Source organism: Seriola aureovittata, chromosome 7 (genome assembly GCF_021018895.1).
Source record: "Seriola aureovittata isolate HTS-2021-v1 ecotype China chromosome 7, ASM2101889v1, whole genome shotgun sequence".
Lineage (NCBI taxonomy): Eukaryota > Metazoa > Chordata > Actinopteri > Carangiformes > Carangidae > Seriola > Seriola aureovittata.
In genome coordinates, this window is record NC_079370.1 from 5,053,254 (window position 1) to 5,068,253 (window position 15,000).

General features: G+C 42.4%; 1 protein-coding gene across 2 annotated transcripts in view; it reads right to left on the reverse strand.

Moving 5' to 3' along the window:
• The window catches only part of si:dkey-22o22.2 (neural-cadherin), a 123,767-nt gene that overhangs the window by 38,222 nt on the left and 70,545 nt on the right, over positions 1 to 15,000 (reverse strand). For both annotated transcript variants that reach the window (XM_056381460.1, XM_056381461.1), the window contains exons 8-12: positions 13,308 to 13,480; positions 13,052 to 13,220; positions 12,644 to 12,814; positions 8,918 to 9,090; positions 5,394 to 5,561 (exon numbers count right to left, since the gene is read on the reverse strand). In XM_056381460.1, coding sequence (XP_056237435.1) covers positions 5,394 to 5,561; positions 8,918 to 9,090; positions 12,644 to 12,814; positions 13,052 to 13,220; positions 13,308 to 13,480 — 854 coding nt within the window. The remainder of the gene's footprint in view (positions 1 to 5,393; positions 5,562 to 8,917; positions 9,091 to 12,643; positions 12,815 to 13,051; positions 13,221 to 13,307; positions 13,481 to 15,000) is intronic.

The window sequence follows — 15,000 nt, forward strand, 5'->3', positions numbered from 1 at the left end:
GTGCGTGTGTGTGTAAGATAGCTTTTAAGGCTCTTGTCCTTCCTGACCACAAGCTCTCAACTTCGCCAGGCAATGATTATGTTTTCTGAGGCTGAGTGATGCTGCCTCCCTTTACTGAGTATAAGAATATGACCTGTACACACACACACACACACACACACACACACACACACACACACACACAATATTTTCACCACAAGTGGAAACAAAAAAAAAGAAGAGATTTTAAAACAAAATCTTCAGGATTATTCTTCACAATAACACACTCCATTATTACCCACAATGCATCTGATTGTTTCACATTTTTCATTGAGTGTGTTTTTGTTACATGACGCTGCTTCATCTACCTGTTACATCTATGGAGAGAGCTGCTTGTGTTATATCAGCACGTGGTGTGTGTGTGTGTGTGTGTGTGTGTGTGTGTGTGTGTGTGTGTGTGTGTGTGTGTGAGACAAAGAGGTGAGGTAAAAATGTCGTGATACAGAGGAATGAAACTCTCACTGATGGATTCTGAAACTTGTTGAAGTCTTAATGACCACGGCGAGCGCAAGGGACGCTCGGCCTCGATGCGTTTTCACATCAGTTTCATCATTTAACTTTATTAGAGAGCAGATCCTGCAGCTGCTCTTATTATATCCAACACACACTCCGGATGAGTAAGGTTTAATCCCTGAGCTCACATGTGATGTGTTCTGCTGCATATATTCATGCATCCGTGTCGTTAGCATGAATGAAAAGTGATAATATAACTCTGGTCTGATCTGAGACGAATCTCCTCAGCAACTTAAAATTCACCGTTGTGGTGTTTCATAATTTATTAAATTTTATTTTCTTTGTGCAGAAGATATGAAGATGAGATATTTAGATGGTCGCACAGGAACTCTGCACGTTAATCTGACGCCATTTAATTCAGACTGTTGGAAGAGCAGAAATGATCCAGGTCCGACCATAGATGGTAACTAAAGATGGGCGTCACCCACAGGTGTCTGAAGCTCAGAGTGAGCTGCTCCACGGTCGCCATCTTGGCAGTGTCTGACTCTGCCCCCTAACTCCCAGTTAATCCAAAAATGAGCAAAGAGGAGGGGCATGAGTGCAGCTAAGACTTCAGTGCATACGCTCACGCACCTGTCACTCAAAGAGGCCACGCCCTCAGTTACAGAAACTGAGCCTTAAAACCAGCCGTCAGGACTTCTGGAACTTTGTGATGTCACAACAAAGCAGTCACCAAGCCCCGCCCACCTGGACCCACCATCCAAACCTTTACAGGATTTGGTTTCTCTGAGTGTTTTTACCTGAAATCTGCTATATTTTTATTGGATCAGTCAGAAAACAGTCAGCCAATCAGAAGAGAGGCTCAGAGCCTCCTCTCCTCTGATTGGCTCATTGACCTGTTGTTACTAGAGCTGCAGAGAGAAGCCTGAGAGAGGAGATGTAAAACTACACTGAGATGGTTTTTATATCTTCTGATGGATCAACACTTCAAATAAAACACAGAAGAAGAAAACATTGAGCTTTAAATGTGAAATAATTTGACATCTTAGGTCCAGGACACGGTTAGCCTAGCTTAGCACAAAGACAGGAAGCTGAGGGAAACTGTTAAAATGGAAAAAAAAAAAAAAAAAAAAATCACCTTCCAACAACTCCAGTCGTTGTGGAGGTTTCCAGCAGAGGTAACATGTTCCCTCACAGAAACACTGAGTGAGAAACGCTGTCGGCCACTTCCAACACCAAAACCCTCTCAGCACCCCCACCCCACCCCACCCCACCCCCCCCTCAGCGTGTTAGGAGGCAAACCCACTCTCATGAACACGCGGGAACACAATGACACGCCAACATCAGAGTTCAGAGTAACACGACTGAATATCTTTCAGAGGGAACGTGCGTCTATGAGCTCAGTGACGCGTCCGCATATTATCATCTCTCATATTCTAACTGTAATCTGGATGAGAGCTGACGTCCGGTCTGCAGGTGAGGGGTCGCGTCAGGACACTCCGACCCTCCTCCTCGGGGAAGCGGAGCGCGCGGACGTGCCTCCTCGCAGCAGGGGGGGGGGGGGCGCGAGGCAGCGGAGCGCGCGGAATCAAGCGCTAATGACAAATCATCTCATTAGACATCGGTGCAGTGCGCCGGAGCTGGGCCGATCGCTGTCTGCCGCCTTCTCACACACGGATTAACGCCTGCGGAGATCTCGCGGCGGGTCGCTCTCAGCTGGTGCGGCCCGGTGCCGAGTGTGAATCAGCAGCTGGGACGCAGATCGTTGTGTCAGCCTCGCGTGCTAACGGTTAGCATCCGCTTCATTAAAGGTCTAACACACGAGGAGTGTTGCTGCATTAAGGCTGCTGACTCTGATCACACTGCAGCAGCTGCAGCAGACAGGCCTTCCCGCTGAAGGCGCTCCAGGTAACACACCTGTGATAGCAGTGCATGTTAGACACTGAAACATCAGATTAATATTAAAAGTTATTTTTTTGGTTCTTGACTCTTTAATCTTTAAGTCTGGAGTTGGTTTTCGTCTCTCTTCTCCGTGTCTGATCACGTGTGGCACAGACTGTGTTTTCTTATTCAAACTGATTGATTGACCGCGAGTGGAAATGAGGCTCGTGCACATGAGAACATTTTCTCAATGAGTGAAATTTGTGAACCATGTGAACACGCGGCTTTATCATCCTGATGGAGAGAATCAGCCTCAATATGCGTCTGCATATTGAGGCATGAATCCGCAGTGACTCTGGTCTTATCAGGGTTTCTGCAGGTTTCAACAAGTTTAAGACTTTTTAGGACCGTTATGAATGAGATTTAAGACCAATGTCACGTCCACACTGATAAAAAAGTAGAAAGGATGTAAAAGAAAATTGAAATCCTACAATTATTTGCAAACTAAATGAATTTATTCACATTTACAAAACTGTGTGAGAGAGAAAAAGGGATTAACATTTTTGCCCCCCCAAAAAAACATTTTGAAGTGCGACAGAAGCAGAGTTAAATAAACGTTAACATTTAAGAACTAGTAAGTAAAACCTTGACGTTTTTAAGACCTTTCTAGGTCTAAAATTCAGATTTTTAAATGTTTTTAAGACAGACACCCTGTTTATACGTCAGTCTTTATGTTGACCCATCCTCCCACCCTGACTGTCTCCCTGTTACAGCCTCCGTTACACTGCACAATACTTGTGTCTTCTCCGTTGACAGACAACAGTCACAACACACACGGCTGTTAGAGGCTCTTCTCAGTTCACAGCAGACGAACAGTTGGTTGTATGATGGATTCATTATATTTTTCTTGGTAAGATGTGATGAAATGTGGGAGATATTACTCCTCCGCCACAGGAGGGTCCTGTCATGATTAAAACAAATACACCACACTAATTCATCCTTAGATTATTGAAACCAATTTTAAATCTGTATTGCATCGCCGCAGGTTTTTCTGGGATTTAAAGGAGAGAAGAAGAAAATATTTTTAAAAGCCAAATGAGTTACATTTTCTTTTGTGTGTCTGTGTGACAGAGAAAACATCAACAGCAGGAAGTCAGCTGATGATCAGACTATTATAACATGAAACTTACTCACATGAAAGCAGGAGATGACTGCACACGCACACACACACGCACGCACGCACACACACACACCCTCTACCTCGTTAACAATGTAATTAACAGACCTTATTAACGCTGCTAAATTTAAAACAACAGTTCCTCCTCAGTGCAATTAACACAGCGGAGGAGAGGGAGGAGGGAGGAGGAGGAGGAGGAAGAGGAGGAGGAGGAGGGGGAGGGGGAGGACATATTACTGCCATTTTGAATGATTTGTGCAGGTCGTCTGTTTGGAGAAGTGTCACATGTTCATCCATAACGTCCACAGGTGACTAAACTGAACATATTAAACATGTTTCTCTGCTTCCTGCAGTTTTAACTGAAACAAACTGGAGGAACTAGTGAATTTGTGTGGGACTATTTTTAGCGGCGGATTAATCCACATTCGGTGCTCTCCTGAGTATTTGAGGCAGCAGGACGGTGTGTGTGGGACTGAGGCTAAATAAACTACAGTGTGTGTGTGTGTGTTCATGGTGATGAAGTAAACATGTCAGTGTCACAATTCTGCACATGAAGAAGAAAATTAACTGTTTTATTCTCATTATTCACCAAAACTTGGAAAAATATTTCCCACTTCACCAAATTTATCTCTAATGATCGCCAGAGTCTTGTTAACTGCTGACACTCATACTGATTAACAGACACAATCTTTCCTACATCTGACTCCCCCTCTCTCCCTCCCCCTCCTCCCACCGTCTCCCCCTCCCTCCTGCAGCCTCTGTCAAGTTAAACACAGTAATCAAGTGTCTGTTTTTCGGAGGTGATGAGAGTCCATTGTGACGCCCTGACAGCAGGTGTAATTATCTCTCTCTCCTGTCAATCACCTCTGACAGAACGAGCTGTGGGTGTGACAACCTCCAATCATCATCATCATCATCAGCATCATCATCATCATTGTTATCATCGTCATCATTTTCAGTCTTTTCCGAAATAATGTGGGGTCATAAAGGAGGAGGAGGGAAAGATTAAATACAGCAGCAGGTTCACACGTGTAAACACACACCAGCTTACACAGGATTACACACACACACACACACACACACACACACACGCTACAACGTTTAGAAAACTGACTAACCTCCATGAAATCGAGCAGCTGGAGGGTAAAAACTCCTCCACCTTCTAAACCAGCGGCTTAGGAAAAGAGAGCAAATTAGGATGGAGGGATCAAAAGAGAGAAAAAGCACCAGAGGTATAGAGGCAATCCCTGTGTGTGTGTGTGTGTGTGTGTGTGTGTGTGTGTGTGTGTGTGTTTGTGTGTGTGTGTGTGTGTTTGTGTGTTGGTTGGAGCCAGTCAGGTGAGACAGACTCTGGTGGCAGGATTGTTGTTTGCTCGGCAGAAAATGTTTGGAAGCACTCGGCTAAACGTGCTGACACAGAGAGAGAGAGAGGGATGGAGGAGGAGGAGGAGAAGAAGAAGAAGAAGAAAGAGTGTTTCCAGACTCCTCGGGGTGCTCTGTGTAGAAGTGAAGAGAGGATGTAAACGAAGGAGAAGGAGGTCTGGCTCTAAATATTCCTCTCTTTACGTGTCCTCTCTCGCCCGTGTCACATGTGGCCTTTTCACATCTTAGAGCTACTTATAATGATCAGAAGAAGAAGAAGTGTGAGCCTCAGCTAATTTCCTCCTTCGTGACACCTGTTTATATAACTCACCTGTTCACATTTTATTAAGGACTAAAGTTATGGAGGATTGAGGGCGTGGCCTCTTTGAGTGACAGGTGGATGAGCGTATGCAATCATCCTGGAGGTAGGCGGAGTCAGACGCTGACTCGCTCTCACTGGAGACGCTTTCCTCTCACTCACCACAATCTTGGCGTCTCGGACGGTGTTCTCCGGGACGGTGACCCAGTACTCGGGCTGCTCCCAGTGCGGCGGCTGGTTGTGGACGTTGGTGATGATGACGGTCAGCTCCACGGAGCTGCTGCGGTTCCCTCCGTCTGAGGCCACGATCTGCTGGTTGATCCTGGACGTCTGCAGGGAAGGACAACATGTCATCTAACAAACTGCAGCTGTTCATTCAGAGCTGCTGGTTCAGACCTTTGAATCACAAACTGTAATCCTGCAGAGAAGATCTGTCCAGAGACGTTTCATCGCTTTAATAACACTGCAGGAGCGATTTTAAAGACAGGATTTTCTTTATTCTTAAAGTTTGCTTCTAAAACTTAGTGGACTTGTTACTTATCATTTTATCATGTCTTTTGTCATCCAATTATAATGACCATGTGGTATGTGGTTATTTGAGGACTTTAAAAGGACGGGCTTTTAAACATTCGTAAAACAAATAAATATTCGAGCAGAGAGAAAAAGAAAAATGTTAAAATGTTGATCTTGTGGTTTGTTCATAAAAAGCAAATACAGGAAGGGGGGGGGGATCTGCCTTTGCTAAATAATTGACTGAAGTGTCATTTAAAAGATCAGTGGCAGTGAGAGGCAAAGAAGAAGAACAGAGAGACGACGACAGTCACAGAAGAAGAAGAACAGTCAGAGAAAAATTTTGAATTTTCAGTTTGACTTTGTACAAAGACGAAAACACACAGAAGATCATCAAACTTTTAACACAACAGTCTGTTTGATGCAACTTTTATGCTTCTCACATTGGAAACAACACAACAGCTGCTGCCACTGGAAATATGACCTCGACCTCGTGACCTCTGACCTCATGACCCTGTGACTGTGCTGTCATTATCTGCACAAGTGCATCAGATCATTTATCATTTATCATTCAGTGCATGCATAAATATCACTTTACTGCACATGTGAGCGCAGCAGCTGGGTGCACACTCTCCCCACTTTACTGTACATGCACAGTATATTAGGTTAAGTATATTTAATCCAAAAACTTTTGCTAATTAGTGTCAAATTTTCAAACTAACTCGTTTTTTACCTTTTAGTAAGTATGTCCATGTGGGCAGAGGTGGAAAATAACTAAGTAACTACACAACTACTATATATAAATACAGATTTGAGCTACTTGTGCTACGTCACTATATTTGAGGTATTAATTACTTAATTAAACTTATTAATTAGTTCCCTCCCTGAGATTAGCCTATGTAAAATTGTTAAAATTAGCTTCATCATCACGGGGGCCAATTTTCCAAATTAAAAGAGCTATATTTAACTATATTTACTTAAGTAAATAATCTGAAGACTTCCTCCTCTGCTGCAAACGGGCTGAGTTTCAACCAAAAAAGAACAATGCTGAAGGAGGTGAAGTCCATGGCCTGATTTTCCAGCAAGACAATGGAAAGATGAGAGAAGCAAAATAATTTGGACCAAAACTCAGTGAGTTCAGTGGAAAAGCCGATTCTGCACAGAACTGAGTCCAAGAACAGGAAGACCTGAGCAGCTTCCTGTCATCTGAGGGGAAAAAACACTGGCAGAGAGCAGTGGAAAAAAGTTTAAAAACAACTTCAGTCGTATCTAACACATTAATTTTTAAAGCAGAGCAACATATTTAATGAACTAAATGTAAACCACCACCACAAACCAGGACATACAGCCTGTTCTCTATCTGTCCCAGTCCATCATCAGCTCCATCAACCTTTCATCCAGGAGGAACCCAACATTAATGTTTCACTGAGGTGGTGCAACCTCCACCTCTGTCTGTCTACATCCCTTCATCCATTTCTCTCCTGCTCTTCCTCTGACTTTCTTTTTACTTTGTGGAATAAAATCTTCTACAATACAATCAAGAAGACTGAAACCACAACCTGATATTTACATGAATGTTTTGGAGACACTGAAACAAATTCTTCCATTGTTATTCATGCAACTGTTAAGTTAAAACAATTTTGAATTCAACACATAAAAACATTCAGTAGTCAGTAACAGTAGCTAACTATCTAGCTTGTTTAATACACTTTACTTTCTTATCTTCAGAGTTTCCAAATTAGATTGTGTCAAGTCTCAACAGATGAATGCTAATGTTAGCTAGTTTCTCACTTTAGCCTTAGGTTACAGTTTAGTTAGTTAATGTTAGCTAGTTTCTCACTTTAGCTAACTAATGTTAGCTAGTTTCTCACTTTAGCCTTAGGTTAAGTTTAGCTAACTAATGTTAGCTAGTTTCTCACTTTAGCCTTAGGTTACAGTTTAGCTAGTTAATGTTAGCTAGTTTCTCACTTTAGCTAACTAATGTTAGCTAGCTGATAGCGCGCCCTTTCATTTCCAGTGTTAGCTTGTCATTTCATTACCGATATAAAATGTCATATATGATCTAATGTTAGCAAACACTGGTGAATGGAGGATTAGTTGTTGTAGAGATACATTTTGACATCAATATAGAGTTTATTATTTTATTTGGTGTGGTGGTTTAGTTATCATTTTACCTTTAACTTTAGTTTTGAGAACAGACACCCTCTTTCATTGTATAGTTTGCACTCAACAATATTTCAGTTTCAATGAAAAGATACCATAACTAAAGTTGCACGATAAAATAAACAAAATCATTGACTAAATCTTCTTAAAAGGGATTTCTACTAGTAAAACAGGGGATGATCTTTTTGTCTGAACTTGTCTTAATATAAAATAACGTAGACACTTCTTCCGGCCACAGGACCTGTAGATCGACCTCCTCTGTCTGTCTCTGTATATTTCTTCATCACTTCTCTCCCTGGTGTCATCTCTCTGTTTCCATTATTACTTGCAAACACGTCGTACAGACATGGCACAACAGAAATGAAATGGAGACCGTAGGGGGGAAAAAAAAGATGAATGATAGGAAAGAAGTTTTAGCATGAAGCCATGAAGCCCAGAGCTACACACACATACACTCACACAGCACATCCTGTGAACATACTGTACGCAAAAATACACAAAAACTCACCTAAAGCTACAAGAACATACACACACCAACACTCAGTGGATGAATACCAAACATGTTAGCTGTTATTAAACAGCACTGCTCTCTGCCTCCATGTTTATTTATGTATCGAGATTTTATCAACGGAGCGACATGAGAATTGAGACAGGCAAGAATATATTACGTGTGTGTGTGTGTGTGTGTTCTTGTGCTTCTGTCTTTGTGAGGACCGCATTTGTGTTTTAGACCTTGAGAATTTATTTAGAACGTGGGGATGTTTTTTTTTTTCTTTTTTTTTTTTGGAAAAGTTTTTGAAACCTGGATGTTTTGGAAAATGAGGAAATTTTTTGGAAAGTATGGACGTTTTTATTAAAGTAACAACATATCAGAGAAGTGAGGACGTTTTAAAGTGAAGATATTTTTTGTTTCTTTACTTGATTACACTCACTTTGCATCCAGACAGGGATCACAGCTGGATTCTGGGTAGGATCCAGATGTTGCTGGGGTGTGAAGAAGTTGTGTTTCTTACCTGTGAGATGGGGTGGTTGACGTAAATCCAGCCAGTGCTGGGGTTGATGTGCAGGTATGCTGGCTTCTGATTGGACAGCGAGTATGTGATGGCCGCATTGCTCCCCTGGTCGTCATCGTGTGCCGCCGCTCGGAGGAAACTAGTCCCTACTGGAGTGTCCTCTCGAAGGAAATCTGGGAGGGAAGAGAGACAGTCAAACAGAGGCTGAAATACCACTAGTACTACTGGTACTGCCACTGTTACATATACCACACCTATTACTTCTACTGCTAGTACTCAAGATAGAGATACTGACACTGATAAGGCCATCGGTACAAAAGGTACTACTGGTACTGCCACTACTGGGTACTCTTACTATGGCTACACTAGTTCGACTGGTATTAATACTTCTATTACTGCAACTGACACTAATTGAACTACTACTTCTGAGACTGGCATGGCTTCTGCTGTTATTGCTACTTGTACTATAGCTAGTACATCTACTGCTAATGTTTCTTGGACTACAATTACCTGTACTGCTACTGCTAAAGTACTACTGCTACAGTATCACTGAGTACTTCTACTACTACTGCTACAGCACCGCTGCTAATTTTACTACTGTTAGTACTTCTACTACTACTGCTACCGCTACAGTACCACTGCAAGTACTTCTGCTACTACTGCTACCGCTACATTACCACTGCTAATACTTCTGCTACTACTGCTACATTACCACTGCTAATACTTCTGATACTACTGCTACCGCTACAGTACCACTGCTAATACTTCTGCTACTACTGCTACATTACCACTGCTAATACTTCTGCTACTACTGCTACTGCTACATTACCACTGCTAATACTTCTGCTACTACTGCTACTGCTACATTACCACTGCTAATACTTCTGCTACTACTGCTACAGTACCACTGCTAATACTTCTGCTACTACTGCTACTGCTTCATTACCACTGCTAATACTTCTGCTACTACTGCTACATTACCACTGCTAATACTTCTGCTACTACTGCTACTGCTACATTACCACTGCTAATACTTCTGCTACTACTGCTACCGCTACAGTACCACTGCTAACAGATATAATCAGATATAAACAGCGTCCACCCTCAGCAGCTGCAGCTAACATCATGTCCTGACGGAGGCTTGAATCCTGATTTCCATTAAACTCGACTGAACACGGGACGACATCATGTTCTGTGATGGTAAGCAAATATTATAATAATGGTAACGCAGCGTTGTGTCGTGTCAGCACCGTGTCACCTCATTTTGTAATTTCTCAGTCTCACACTGCAAAGTCAACAGATGCGTTTTTAAATTTATGAATATAACCTCCAATCCTGCTGACTGTGATGTGTGTCAGCGCCGATCTCAAAACACCAACAAGGAGCAGGGAGGAGGTCTGCCGCCGCATTTCCCTCCGTAATACTGCATTTCAAGCATTATGTCAATAATAATGTCTCTGTGACATCTGGATACGTTTCATCTGAAGACTCACGTCAGATCCTGCTGAGTCTAATGTGTGTCACAGAGAAACAACCACGAGAAGCAAACACAGGATTTTCCTGCCTCCTTTGCTTTATATCTACAAATAAGACAGTCTGGAAGATGGAAAATGCTGCATTTTATTTCTTTTGTGGATGAAACAAAATCTCATTTTTTATTAAAAATTGCTGTTTTCCCAAAGAGCTTTTGTTGATGTGAAAGGTCAAGGAAAATAATTCTTAAAATTCAAAAAAGAAACTCTGAGCAATTTACTAAATGAAAAGTTAATCAGAATTAAACCCATCATGTTTATTATGTAAGATTGTAGCCTTTCATTATAGTGCTCTCATTAATTATATGGTTTAAATACAAGATTCATAGTGGATAATCTAAGGGAACATGATACATAAACAGTAATGATATAAAATCTATTTACCCGACTGGATGTAGTCTCCTCATATCTATCCATCCATCCATCCATCCATCCATCCATCCATCTATCTATCTATCTATCTATCCATCCATCTATCTATCTATCGATCTATCCATCGACCTTTACTTCGGATTTTTCGAAACAAATCTTTCAAACTCTGTCCTGTGACCTGTGAAAATGGAAAGTCTGAATTTAATTCATCACGTTTTTCACTGGAGCAGCAGTAACGGAGGGAAGTTAGCAAATAAAAGTTATTCAGGAAACAGTCGTTTCAATGGAATTTGATTCTAATATTGATTCTAATGTATGTTGATCGAGGCCGTAAGATAAACAACGCGCAGAGTTTCCAGATCACTTCCTTCTGTTTGTGCAGGAAAACCCCCGAAACACACACACACACACACACACACACACACACACACACACACACACACACACACACACACACTGGTAAATGAATGCATGTCCCAGAAACATTCCAATCTGCCTGTTAAATAGTTAATGAGCCACTCTGTGTGTTTCTCTAATCTGACGAGGAGAACTTCTGACACGACGCTTATCAAAACATATTTGCACACATAGTAAACAAACAGGGACCCCCGGGAGCCAGCGCCGAATATTTCATCAGTATTAAGTGCTTTCCAGGATTACAAGGATGCAGATTGATAGATGGTGACAAACAAACACTTTCCTCACCTGTTTCCTTTCCAAAACCTGGTTTACCTTGAAACGCACGCAGGAGGATTTCGTGTGTCACGGTGAGAGACACAGATGTTAGTGTGGGCGACTCCACAGGGAGAGACACCTTTTAACCCAGAGTGTGTCACTGACTTGTTTCACACGTTCACATACACAAGATGGAAGGAAAAAAACAAAACAAAAAAGAAAACATCCAACTCCTGACAGGAAGAGCAGAGCAGCAGAGGTGCAACAGCTAACACTGCTGCTGGACTGTTTCTAATGTCAGGAGAGAAGGCAGCAGCAGAGGAAGCAGTGATAAAAGCAGTGGCAGTTTCAGTCACTGCAGTAACAGCAGTAACTCCAGAAACAGTAGAAATGGTAGCAGTAAAATAACTGTATCAGTAGTGACAGATGTAGAAGTAGCAGTAACAGTAACAATAGTAGTAGTAGTACTTGTAGTAGTACTGGAAGTCAGGGCTTCGGCGATTCCAACGTGTTGCCATAGTCGTGAAAATCAAAGATCGCTAAGCAACATTTAACGCTAACAACGGCTACTTCACTACTTCAGGAAACAGCGTGTTCGCTCTGAACGTCGCTACAATCCGTCTCTTAAAAAGACCCCAGAGCTCTTGATATTTGGTTTAGAGACTATTAAATATCGAATGAGGAGTTTGTATAAATCCGTTTGTTACTTCAGCACCACGGACAGCGTCATAGTTAGCATCCCCTCCCCCCAAATCACTGACATGATTCTGAATAAAATCAGTCACATTATCAGGTATCTTTAACACATATACTAATAATCCATCAAACTAACAGCGGTATTATTGAATGTAAACAAAATGACAAAAAAATATAATTACCACCTAACTCTTTAGAGTAACACGGGGTTCGTCAAACAGAAGTCGACACTTGCAGTGGTAGTGTTAGTAGTAGCCACAGTAATCTTAGCAGTATCTGACTGACACACTGACAGCTGTAGTAGTGATGGTAGTAATGTATCAGTATTAAGCAGACACTCACACTGGTAGTAACAGTAGCAGTAGTAGTAGTATTGGTAATAGTATTATCAGTATCAGTAACAGTAGTAGTAGTAGTGGTAGTGACAGTAACAGTTGTCATAGTAACTCACACTGGTAGCGGCTGTTTTCGAACTTGGGGTCGTTGTCGTTGCGGTCGGCGATGAGCACGGTGATCTGACAGATCCCGATCAGCGGCTCCTCGGCCTGATCGGTGGCCGTCACTGACAGCGTGAACTCCCTCTGACGCTCGCGGTCGAAACTCACCGCCGTGGTGATCACACCTGACAAACACAGATACCACGTTACCACGGCTACGGTTACCTCCTTACACTTCTGTTCATTGGCAGATTTTTGTGCAACGACATTTTATAAACGACAAAATTATACCTGAAAACTGAAACTGCTTTTTTAAAATGAAATTTATGTGAAATTTAATTTTTGTTTTTTGGTGTATTTCAACATCTACTTTCACTTTTTGAAAATGCCACATAGCGTTAATGTGTTAAGGTGGAACTCACCGGTGTTAGGGTCGATGTCAAACCCAGACGACACCCCGTCTCTGTGCATGATGCCGTATTTGACCTCTCCATTGACCCCCATGTCGGCGTCGTGGGCCTGGACGCGCAGGACAAACGTCCCTGGCGGCTGGTTCTCCAGGACGGCGGCGTTCAGACTGTAGTTCTGACACTGAGAGGACAGAAGAGACGGATGAGAGTCCGGGCCACACTGAACCAACGTGGACAACACGAAGACAAACGTAAACGCTTCAGTCACCTCCTGGAAGACCGGTTTGTTGTTGTTGATGTCGTTGATTCCCACAATGACCTGCGTGGAGCTGCTGAGCGGGTACGGTCCACCGGACGCGTTATCGTCCGTGGCGGTGATGTTGAGGACGTACTGAGGGCCCCTCAGCCGCGGAGGTGGACTCCGCCGCAGCTTGATGATACCTACACACACAGACTCTGTTAGTGCCTTCACCTGCGTCCCTCTTTACCTTTTCCCAACATGTGGCACATCTGCACATATAGAGATATTTAATAGAAGTCTGGTATCGTTTGCGGAGGCTCGTGGTTACACAGCATTTTTTCCAAAGGAGTACACAACTTTAAATTACTTTTATGTTCACAGGCATCCAAAAGTTCCCGCTGCCAGAGGACAGTGTGGACTTCACAGTAAACAGACTCGGCTCGTAGAGAGTAAAGAGAAAACGAGAAAAACACCCGAGAGCTGCTGATCACGCTCAAAGTCATGAGTAACTCACTGGGGGGTGAGGATTAGAAATAACTGAATTTATTTATTTAGGGCTCCATATTTTTTCTCTTTTTCTGTGTTTTATTTTGAAGTGTTGATCCATAAGAAGATATATCTGTAGTTTTAAGAACCAAAAACCATCTGAGTGTAGTTTCAGTTTCTCTCAGGCTTCTCCTTTACTTTATTTTTTGCTGGATTACTACATTTTATAAAGCAAGATGACTAAGACCCTGTTCTGAGTTTCTTTATGTATTGAAATTGTCTTAATGTATATATATTATGTTTCAAAGTGGTCCCGGAAACAAAATGGACATAATTTCACACACAACCTCAGTGTCTTAAAGCTCCTCCAGTGTAAAGGTCTCTGTCCATGTGTAGTGTGATTATAGATCAGCTCTAGCTTCTATATTAATACTGTGAAAGTATCAAAGCCTCAGTCCACAGAGAAATGCACACAGCCTGTATTCAGAAACTGAGCCTTAAAACCAGCCGTCAGGACTTCTGGAACTTTGTGATGTCACAACAAAGCAGTCACCAAGCCCCGCCCACCTGGACCCACCATCCAAACCTTTACAGGATTTGGTTTCTCTGAGTGTTTTTACCTGAAAAAAAAATGAGCCTCCTCTCTTCTGATTGGCTCACTGACCTGTTGTTACTAGAGCTCCAGAGAGAAGCCTGAGAGACGAGATGTAAAACTACACTGAGATGGTTTTTATATCGACTTATGGCTCAAACATGGAGCTTTAAATATCCACCTTGTGTAGGTACAAACGACGTGTGGATGTTTCCTGCTCTGTGGGACGTCACTGAAACAAACGCCAGCCCTGCACAAACCCACACATTACTCCAACTCAGGCCTAAAACAAATGTCATATTTTTCTGCGCTAACAATCACTTCCACATTAACATAACAGAGCAGCGGAGCAAACAAACAAACAAATAAGCAGCTTTGGTAGCAACATGAATAAAGACACGGAGGCTGGGAGGGAGCGAACACATCTACATGAAAATACTTCACAACGCTTTGAAGTGACAAAGCAGAACAGCCAAGCAAGCCAAAGGCCATCTGCTGTGTGTGTGTGTGTGTGTGTGTGTGTGTGTGTGTGTGTGTGTGTGTGTGTGTGTGTGTGTGAGAGAGAGAGAGAGACTTAATATATCATTTATGTGCAAATGTTCATGTTTATATCTGTGCATGGATGTATGTGTTTGTGTCTGT